At 39.2% G+C, this 11,617-nt stretch overlaps 1 protein-coding gene across 1 annotated transcript in view; it reads left to right on the plus strand.

Annotated features, from left to right (window-relative positions):
• Window positions 1-10,769, plus strand: part of TGM4 (transglutaminase 4) — a 67,401-nt gene extending 56,632 nt beyond the window's left edge. The window contains exons 11-14 of the mRNA XM_077491575.1: window positions 471-767; window positions 1,632-1,801; window positions 9,029-9,165; window positions 10,190-10,769. Coding sequence (XP_077347701.1) covers window positions 471-767; window positions 1,632-1,801; window positions 9,029-9,165; window positions 10,190-10,331 — 746 coding nt within the window. The 3' untranslated portion in view covers window positions 10,332-10,769. The remainder of the gene's footprint in view (window positions 1-470; window positions 768-1,631; window positions 1,802-9,028; window positions 9,166-10,189) is intronic.
• The last annotated feature ends 848 nt before the right edge of the window (window positions 10,770-11,617 follow it).

Consider the following 11,617-nt stretch of genomic DNA (forward strand, 5'->3'; position numbering starts at 1 on the left):
TAATTTTTTTTGTGAATTTGTTAAAATGTGCTGAGTGAGCTGATTGACCAGATATTCAGCTCGCTGGCCTGCTGATGAGCTTGGCAGACTGACAACATTTCTGCTAATTGCAAGGTGGGGGGCTTAGTGTTGTCCGGCTGAAACAAGAAGTACTGTTACTGGCAGGTTATCCAGATAAGAAACTTTGCAACAGATTCACAAAAATCATTTGCTTAAGATAATTGTATACAGAGAAGAACTAAAAAAAATTGAATTGTTTGGTTCTGTAAAGGAATGTAACCAAGTTTTTTTTGTGCCAGGGATGCTTACTTGGTCCCCATTTGCCACCATTTCAGACACCCAACATATGTAGTTTATTAGACAGGTTTGACATTATGTTAAGGAGCATCTCTGTTACTCTATCAAAGCATTATTATCATGTAAGCATGGTACACATCATTGTCTCCAATTGTATCTTCTTTGTTGTTCAGGTTCTGAAGAAGAGAGGGCAGCATTTGGAACTGCCTGTTCTCACCTAAAGTCAGACATCTGCATGGTGTTTGCTGCCCCTCCACCTCCTCCTCCGGCTGGCATTAAGTTACAGATCACAGGAGACAAGGAATTACTGCCTGGGAACACTTTGTGTCTGAATATTGTGGTTGAAAATGAATCAGATGAGACAAAGACAGTCACTGTCACGGCTGGAAGTCAATTTCAAACCTATACAGGCAAAGTCATTGCCTCCTTGGCAACTATCAACGAGACTGTGGAAGTGGCAGGGAAGCAAGGTAAGGTATATATGTAACTTAAACCTCTAGCAGAAGTATTCTTGACATTATCTGCTGTGATATATTTTATCAGGGTTGGATGCGGCGTTAGGCACAATAGGCAGATGTCTAAGGGCTCCAGGTTCTCAAGGATGAGAGCTCTCAGCACCCCCCCCCCCCCCCCCAATTTCCTGCTACCCTTCCATCTTTTACTACTATGTTGATGTGTTTTATGATGTTGTATGTGATGTTTGAAAGAGTGTCAAACTATTCTCACTTAATAAACCCTTATTATACATCTCTGTATATAAATTAGAGTGACCATTATCAGTGGTACCTCATAGCTAAGAATGATGACCAAACAAGCTCTTCTTTAGTAAAGCAAGTAAACATGCTTGCCTCAAGAATAGGAGCTTCTGCTACGCTCTGTCGTTAGATAACCTGCAGTGCTCTGGAGCATTTTTGTCACATTTTCAATATTTTCTATGTAAAACTAAGTCTGTTTATATAGTAAAAATGTATTAAATATCAGTATAAAAACATATGCAAATATGTTTAGTAAAGGTTTTATTTAGGACCTTAAAAGGATTGTGCCTACTAGGACATTCATGTTTGCTATCAGGCCCATCAGGAATGCCAGCTGAGCTGTGTCCATCCTTCAGCCCACCATTATACATGGTGCCCATTGACCAGCATGATGCTTTTTTTTTTCAAACCACATCACAATATATGTAATACACATGTATTCCTTATATCCGTAGAGTATGCTTATTGTGTATTATATGCTGAGTTACTATATATGCATTTAACATTCCTGTTTGCAAGTTTCTGTTTGTTCATTATATTTTTCTTTTGTACTTGCTTTACCCGAAACAATGTTTGTAGCTGGATCAGTCCCATTTAACGTAGCTGCTGACCTGTACATGAAGTCTGTGATATTAGTGGAGGATGAGCTTATGATGAGAGTCAATGTCATGGTAGAAACAAAGGACAAAAATGAGAAAATCAATGAGTGCCTGATGATTCCATTTACTTATCCACCACTCAAAGTAGAGGTGAGTTTTTCAAATCACGAAGATCTACATGGGTGTTTGACTTTGTAAATGTATAATATACAGTATCTTAATCAAATCCTGGGCATACACCATGCACCCCAATTCACTTATATTTACCTTGAATTCCAGGTAGATAAAAACACCAATGGATATAGTTATTTATCTATTAAAAGGAATCAAGTGCTATATTAAATGCAGTTAGTGTAAATAATTACATTTAAGAACAGCTCCATTTTATTTAGTCCTCAATACAGCAGCCCACAGACTGGAAAAGGAAGCAGCAGCACTGTGTGCCAATCAGATGTCTTGCGTGTACATGTGCTAACAAGGAACATCCTAATAGGAGAAAACAAAAAGATGACATCATCAGTCTGCTGCTGCTGCTTCAGTGTTGCTTAACTGCAGTGGAGAAAATTCATTGCATTCTCTACCACAATTATATTATTATTTTTATACAGGATTTATATAGCGCCAAAACAGTTTACGCAACGCTTTAATATTAAAAGATAAGGCAGACTAGGGAAATTTGGAAGTATCGCCTACAACATATTATCAGCTGTCAAGGCTGGAATTCATATTGGTCACATAAGTATAAGGGGCTGTAGTATTTTACAGGATCTCCTGTAAACAATGATTTCAGAATTTGTCAGGGTAATTTGTATTTTATTTCGTTTAATCTTGTTTGCCCATTTTCTCTCCCTCAATGAATGTGATATTTCTTTTAAATAAAACCTTTCAGTTTTCATTATATAAAAACAACAGGTGTATCTAAAAGGCCTATAATACACCACTCGGCGCCCAACAAAGGATACACCACAAATTTAAAGAGATAGATGTATGTATATACAAGCATATATATAAACACATATGCATATATATATCAATACATATCCTCATATGAGCATCTGCATATAAATTGCAAAATAGATCCAAACCACCTAGATGGAATCAATCAAATTAAGCAAACCGAACACTAATAGCAGCTGTTTAAAATCTAAATAAATATATATATATATATCTGTAATACACATAATTCATCAAAAATCATATGAGAATGACGGTATTAAAACAGCGCTCAACATAGAGTTCTCAAGATATTCACAAGTACTTGTGTATGAGCTCTAATGAAAAAAGAAGAACAGTCCTTAATGTGCAGATAGGGTGATTATAATGTTCTTATTCAACGATACAAGGTGACCAAACGTGCTGCTGACATAGCTTCCACCAAACTATTTGGGAGTGCTTCACCACGTGCGATGCATCCCCCGCAGGGGGTAAAACTCACCAGATAGCGTTGAAACAAACAGCCTTAAGGAATATATATTCTTTCAGATATAACCTGGACTCATATGTCTTCACTTAGGGGTCCCAATTACAGCCATCCTCCAAGCATGTCACAAAATAAAACAAAGCATATACATAGCATAATACCGTTTTTATTAAGATTAGAAATAAATAAATAAAATCCCCATTTAAATATCCGCGTACATTATAAAAAATATATTATAAAAAATATATCTCAGGCAATAAGAATATGTGTGTTTCACCAGATTCAGGCATCAGTGTCCTCCTCCTGTGTTCAGCTGTATACACTACGAGTGACTTCCTGGTCCTTGGTCAGCGGTGGAACGCACACATCACTTCCGGGAGCGTCGTGTAAGCCACGCCCTGACGCGTTTCGTCACTTCCGACTTCAACAGAGGGCGTGGCTGCACGACGCCAGCGGCCAGCTTATATTCCACACCCCCCGCCCGTGTTGGCCACTCATACGCTCACAACATGTCCGGCCCACATGACGAAGCACGTAGTCATGGTAACAGGGCTACACGAACACTGTCAGCTGGCGGGGGAGGGAATAGACATATCGACATACTTAAATTGCCGACCAGATAGCTAGAAACAAATCGTACTGGCAAAACTCATACACCCGGAACAGCATAATTTCCAAATAAAAATGACAATCCGCATATCATTAAAACTCACTCATTAAAATAATAATAATAAAAACAAATAAGCGGACATATATATATATATATACAAAGAAATGGCTAAAATAAAAATGGCTAAATAAAAAGGAAAAATCACCATATTACATCGCTACTTAATAAATACATATTACAAGTGTATCTATTCATAAAAAACGGCAGCTAGATCAGATATCAATAGAGAGCCTGCATAAAATATGTCAAATACTTTACTTATTATAGTAGAGTGTTCATGCAATTACAAAATAAATCCCCAAATAAATGTCTCCAGACAATATCCCATATCATATGGATCTCTCATTAACCCCAAATTCCACTACTAGATATAGCATATATATCCCCTTCAAAGAAAAAAACATGGGCGAACAGTGTATATAAACCTCTCCCAAAAAAATGGGTTATAAATATGTATAACCGTATGTGAGCTGCCCTTCCAATTTGAACATCGTTTTAGTGTAACTCTATATAGATCACCGTGGGAGTTTAATGTTGCTCTACCACTGGAATCATATACTATATTAAGTCACCATTTATATGTGATGATCACGCGCCAAACTTGTAGGGTGCATATTGCTCTACAAACAGGGCCAGCATGCTGGAAAATTAATAATCGCTAATAAAGCAATTAATGTCTAAGTCTACATTTAACCCTTTGGGTACTAATGTGTCTGCCCGATATATCCACTCAGTTTCGCGTTTAGATAGTTCACGTACTAGATTGGACCCTCTCCAGGAGGGTTTCATATGATCTATCCCCCAAAATTTCAGTCCAGACGGGTCCTGGTTATGGAAAATTTTAAAATGTAGGGACACATTATGATCCTTAAAACCTAATTTAATGTTAGCGACATGTTCTGCTATTCTAATCCTCAGAAGTCTTTTGGTCCGACCAATGTATATCAACCCACAAGGGCATTGCATAGCGTACACCACATATGATGTATTACACGTAATGAAACTTTTGATAACAAATTCTTTATTATTCGCAGTTGCTGTAAACCTATCCATAGCTCTAATTGGTGTGTTAACTTCTTTGCACGCCCTACATCGCCTACAGGCGAAAAACCCATCTTTTACCCAAAAGGTAGGGGGATGGGTAGGGGGGTCTAGAACTTTTTTGACTACTTTGTCCGCATAATTAGGAGCTTTTCTATATATAAAGCAAGGTTTTTCAGGCAAAACAGATTGAAGTGTCCTGTCCATCAAGAGGATGTGCCAATGTGTCCTAAAAATAGCTTCCACTTCCTTGTATTGTGAATGAAATCCCGATATAAAGTCCCATTCATGGTTATTGGAGGTCCTATTGGTACTGTTATTATTCAAGAGATTATCTCTTGTTGTTGATGCCACTTCTTCTATTATTCTCTCCAATTGTTTGGCACAATACCCTTTTTCCAGAAATGTATCTTTAATTATATTCGCCTGAGAGAAGAAGTCACTGTCTTCCGAACAGTTCCTTCTAATCCTGGTAATTTGCCCTTTAGGAATGTTCTTAAGCCATGCAGGATGATGTCCACTTTGTATCGGTAGATAGCTATTTGAATCTGTGGGTTTAAAATAAGCCTTAGTTCCCAATCTGTCACCCTGTCTATAGATATTGACATCCAGAAAGTTAATATTTTCCGTACTTATTTCACTCGTCAATTTGATATGGCTGGTGTTATTATTCAATTCTGCCAGAAAATCAATCAAAGACGGTCTTGTTCCTGACCAAATAAAGATAAGGTCATCTATATACCGTCTATACAGTAGTAGTTCCTGTCTCTTGGCAGAAAAAATATTCTTATCCTCCCATTCTCCCATAAAGAGGTTCGCTATACTTGGTGCGAACTTAGCGCCCATTGCAACGCCTCGTTTTTGGGAGTAGAATTGTCCGCCATACCAAAAATAGTTATGGCATAAACAAAAATCGAGAGCATTCCTTAGAAAAACTTTCTGATTATGTGGCAAATCGTCTCGCTGGCTAAGTGCCCAGTTAAGTGCCAAAATGGCATCATCGTGTTGGATGATGGTATATAAAGACGCCACATCGGCTGTAACTAAATACACCTCTTCTTTCCCCGATAGGTCAACCTTTTCAAGCAATTGTAAGAGATTCTTAGTGTCCTGAAGAAATGCTTTGGTCTGTATTACACTTTTCTGTAAGAAAAGGTCCAGATACTGGCCCATTCTTGATGTGAGCGACCCTATCCCGTTCACTATTGGTCTGCCGGGTGGGTGCTGTATATCCTTATGAATTTTCGGCAAAGTGTAGATAGTAGGGACTCTACTACTACTAGGGGTTAGATATTTCATCTCTCTATTGGTTAAAACCCCTGTTACGACACCGAACTTTACTAGTGACACCAGCTCACACTCATATTGTTTAGTAGGGTCTTTGTCAAGTTTTTTGTAGGTGTCTTCTTCCGATAGCATTTCTATTATTTGGTTGTGATAAAATTCTTTTGTCAGTATGACCACACCTCCCCCTTTATCTGCGGGCCTTATAATCAGGTCCTTTCTTTTTTCTAAACTTTTGATACCGTCATAAATATATCGTGGATTAACATCCTTCTTGGAATTTAGAGTTTCTAGATCCCGCAACACCAAATTCTTAAAAACATCTATTTGTTGATTAGCACTGTTGGCGGGATTAAAAAGTGACTTATTACGTAAGCCACTATCCGTCTGTACTGATGCCATCGTAGTTACTGGTTGGGAATTCTTATTCAGAAAAAATTTCTTCATGTTAATTTTCCTCATGTATTTATGTACGTCTATAAATACATTAAACTTATTTATGGGTCTATTCAGGCCACATTTTAGTCCCAAATTTAATATGTTAGTTTCTTTATGTGTCAAGGAAACTCCTGCCAAGTTAAAAATCCCTTTTAATCCTTTTCGCGTCTTCTTTTTCTGGACCCTTCGTCCTGCTCTGCAGCCTCTCGTTTGTTTCTCCTGTAATCCGGAGATTGTATTTGATTTCTTTCCCATTGCGTGTGTTCCCTCCAGTGGGGTTCCTGGAGTGGATGGGTGTGCAACGGTGGTCTCCCTCTTCTGGGGGGTCCTCGACCCCGTCCCCGCTTCTGCCACCCCCGTCCTCTCCCTAAAAAAGGACGCGGTGATTGCTGATACTCTACATTATCATACTGTAGTGGATAAAATCTATTATGTATAGGAACCTGGTAATGATTACTTTGTGTAGGGTGTCTTGATGAATGCAAGGGTGTCCCTCTCGCATTATGACCTCTCATACTATTAGCCACATTCCTAACTGGTGTGGACTGATGTGCTGGTTGATGTAGAGCTCCACCATTCATTGGGCGATTTCCGATGTTAGAATTATTATTATCCACATATTGTGATTCCATATGAGGATAAACCTCTTGTCCAATTGTTTCTTTATTCTCCCCTACTCGACTACCGTTCGTCTGTTGCCATACATAAATGCAATTTGTTTGGAAGTCTCCCAGGTCCCTGTGGAATTTCTTTGTTTTCTTTCTCTGTGTATCCTTATCCACTTTCTCCAATTTCTTTTTGATACGAGTGTTAAAATCTATCAGTTGTTGTGAATCTTTAATAGGATCTAATTGTGATTTCAACTCATTAATCTTTACCTCTAATCTAGCCATCTTCCTCTGTTTCCTCTTTAAAACCAAATCCTGTAACTTAAATCCCACCCCATTAAAAAATTCTAACCATTCTCTCATGGAGTCAGGGTCATCCAACCCATCTTGGGGTGATACCTCCCACCTTAAGCTTCTAACAATAATTTTTTCTTTCATATACTGTTCCAGAGTACAAATGTCCCACCATGTTCTGACCTGTTTCTCTAGAGCGTTCCCTAGAGCCGTCATTGCCCCATTATAATTAGCCTGGATGGACGTATGTTCATTAATTGCAAATATGCTATTGATGTCTATAGTTCTATTTTTCAAAAATTGTAGTGCGTCCATGGCAGCCGAGAAAGCTAATAGCAAGTCTCAAATAAATAAAAACAACAGGTGTATCTAAAAGGCCTATAATACACCACTCGGCGCCCAACAAAGTTTTCATTATATACTTTATTTTAGACCCATTGATATCCTCACTGCGTCCCTATGTAATGCAGGCAGATCATTACTGATGAGAGGGGCTTCACATAGCTTCCTGTAAACATCTTATCACCCTACCTCAGTACTCCTTTCAAAAGTCCTCAAGAAGCAGTGGGCTGACTCTTGGGAGGAGTTATGCAAATATCAAAATACCTTCATGGGCTGGTGTCAAAGTGGAAGAGAGGCCTTTCCTAGGTATACTGTATTTACAACCTACAGCACCTGGTTTTTCCAGGCGGTCTCCCATCCAAGTACTAACAAGGCCCAACCCTGCTTAGCTTCCTCCAAGATCAGAAGATCGGGTGATGTGGCCATAAGCTAGCCTACAGCACCTGGTATTCCCAGGCAGTCTCCCATCCAATCCAAGTACTAACCAGGCCCAACCCTGCTTAGTCTCCGAGATGAGATGAGATGAGATTGGGCATGTTCAAGGTGATATGACAATAGACTACTCTACAGCACCTAGTACTCCCAGGCGGACTCCCAGCCAAGTACTAATCAGGCCCTGCTTAGCCTCCAAGATCAGCCAGGTTAAGGGTGATGTGGCCATAGGCCTATCTAACCTCAGAGGCTATGTAGGGTCTGACCTGGTTAGTACTTTGATGGGAGACCGCCTGAAAATACCAGGTGCTGTAGGCTGTAAAATACAGTATACCTAGGAAAGGGAATACCAGGTGCTATACACTATATTTACATGCAGCCTACCCTAGGTAATACTCAGGTGTAATGAAAGGGGTGGGCCTGGGATGTTTTGTCTTGGAAGGAATGTCCTCCAGTGTATAGAAAGGGGTGGTCCAGGGACATTTTGAATTGGGAAGGATGTCCTCCAGTGAGAAAATGAAGTGGGCAGACTCCATCTGACTTACTGTAGCTACTAATGCACAATGTAAGGAACTTGTGGTGTGCAATAAAATCAGAGAAAGCTATTTCAATACATGATAGGAGCCTGTACAACTGTGTAAGACTGTAGGCAAGGCTGGAGTTCAGTGTAGGGGCATATAGAGACAGGACATGTTTTAAGCATTCTGCTATCTCTAACAGTAATTGGATAGAGGAGCTTTACCATTTAGATCAATGTTTGTGTAATTGATATTGGCTGTTAGAAGCAGATTACAGTTTATCAGTACAAAAAGTTAGTGAATTAATATTATCAACATTGTTTTCTACAGATGCCAGAAACTGCCAAGATAGATGAAGATTTTACCTGTACTTTTACATTTAAGAATACCCTGAGCATTCCCCTAGAGAAATGTGAGCTGAATGTGGAAGGACTGGGCATCTTCAAACTTGAGAAATTTGAACACGGGTATGTAAATACCAAATGGGATTCAATATTGTACATAGAAAAGGAGCCACCTAAACCTTTTATCACCTACCAGCTAGAGTGGTGTTTCTGGGATCTGCATTCCACTGCTGGTGCATGGAAGTGGTCCCAAGTGGTCCCCACCCATCTTCCTGCTTTAGGATGTGCTGTCGTTATTGATAGATGGGAAGAACTTTTACTGCTTCTGTTTTTGCTGACACAACCCTGTTGACACTTGGGCGTAGCGGAAATGTGGGCAGAAACATGCGTTTCTGCAAACACATGAAAAACAGACTAAAATGTGCAATGCACATGCAGTGCCATTATTTCTTAAAGTCACCCCAAATGCGGGTAGCAGCAACTCATTTTGCCATGCGTTTTTTACACAAAAAATGCACAAAAACATGCAACACAAAGCACACTTGACTTGTGTCCAAAATTTGGAATGGCCCTGTGCACACCTGGGTGTAGAAGAAAAAAGCATTTCTGCAAATGCATGACATGCTTATGGTGCCATTGTGTCTTAATGGCATCCCAATCGTGCATTTTTCGTGACAAAAATATGCAAAAACATGTGTGGCTCATGTCCAAAATTTGGCACATGAGCTTCTTTAGTTCGTTTTTGGAGCAGAGGCAGGTCAATTCAAATGAATGGTGGCGCTCCAAAAGCACACTATAAAAACACATTAAAAACTGGTAAAAACATGTGAACGGGACCTACATGAGCTTCTTTAGTGCATTTTTGGAGCAGAGGGAGGCCCCTTTCACAGTATTTTTTGAATGATGCTGCTCCAAAAACGTGGTTCAAAAAGGCCCCACAAACATGACACAGTAGCGTCGCTCAAGTATTAACAGAGCCTCGGTATGATGCTGATGGTGCGAAGACTACTGCTGAAACCAGAAAGAATACAATAACTGTCTACTGAAGTCTATGACATTCCACACCCTCCACCAAAGTGTTCTTCTAACTGAAGATGTCATTATAAAATGGTGTGTATTTAAATGTATATTTTCTCTCTGTACACAGAGACATCAGACCAGGAGGAATCTTCCGGTGTAAGATCATCTGTGCTCCAAAGAAAGCTGGAGAAAAGAAAATTGTGGCTGAATTCATTTCCAAGCAGATCAAGGGGCTTTCTGCTGAAAGGATGATCACCATTACCAAGTAGAATCTAGATGACAGGGTTTTAAGTCAAGGGCAAAGCTTAAAAAGCTCATATGCCTATTCATAAAGATTTGTCGTCATCTACTACAAATATCTCTTTTACTCTGATTTTCCACTACAATTTTCCTCAATTTATTAAAGTTATGTATTATGCCTGTTTTAGGATTTCGTAAATGATCAACTAAATTTTACCCATAAAATGGTAAACCACATATAAATAAATTTGCAGAGTTTTTTTTTTTTTTAAATATGGCAAAGGTTGTCAATATTGCCCAGCGCAACGTTAGAGAAACGTGAAGCGCCCTAAAATGATTGTAAAAATATATGTTTAGATCTTTTTAAATGGGTAATTTAGCCTTTCATGGAATAAGCTTGTCCTCAGTGAAAAAAATAACCTTATATGTATGAATAGAAAACACAATAAAGCCCTACTTATCAAAAACCCTTAGTGTATCTATTAATATCTATTAGTCATTAAGTCATCTATTTTCTTTTTTTTTTTTGGATGAAACCTTTATGCCTAATGTAGCTGATACCTGGAAATGAACACAACATGTTTATTTTCAGAAAATACTGTTTCCAAATGATCTTTGTGATTACTAAAAAATTGTCTCTGGAGTGCAGCTGACAACTCGTGCAGCTGGAATCCAGCATTCGGAGCCTCTGGGAACAGCGGGGAACACAGGGTAGATCTGATATTATGTCACTTCTGGGTGCAGGGTGAGAGGAGGCGGCTTCACGTTTTTGTCTGTCCCTATTATATGATACCCAAGAATAGCGCTCCCCCGGAGGAGCTGCTGTAATTTAACTGGTTCTTGTTCAGAGTTTAGAAAAAAATAATTGCACTAGTAATACACATTAATAATAATGCAGCCACATTATGATCATAAGGAGAGAAAGGAACTCCAATAGTGTGATACCATTTGGACAAGTTATTGAAAATTTAGCAAAAGCCAAAGGGCTATTTATAAGGTTAAAAAAGTCAATCTCACATGTAAAAAGAAAATTTGCCAGCAAACTTCCAGATACAAACACCCGCACTTCCGTGTCACATGGGTCGTGATGGCATCAGCGTGTATCTCCGCCCGACATGTTTCGTCACACATGGCGTCTTCCTGGGACATGGGTGACGCACTGAGCCATCGTGTTAAATAGAGTAACCAGGCCTCATTTTAACACAGCGTCCATGACAGATAGAAGTCTCCTTCCCATCCATAACATATACAACTACAATGTAATTGGAAATAGCAGTGTTGATGGTGTAGTGGTTAGCACTCTCGACTAGCGAGT

This window comes from Lithobates pipiens, unplaced genomic scaffold (assembly GCF_037356315.1).
Source record: "Lithobates pipiens isolate NorthernLeopardFrog02 unplaced genomic scaffold, aLitPip1_a1.2 Scaffold_19, whole genome shotgun sequence".
Taxonomy (NCBI): Eukaryota; Metazoa; Chordata; class Amphibia; order Anura; family Ranidae; genus Lithobates; species Lithobates pipiens.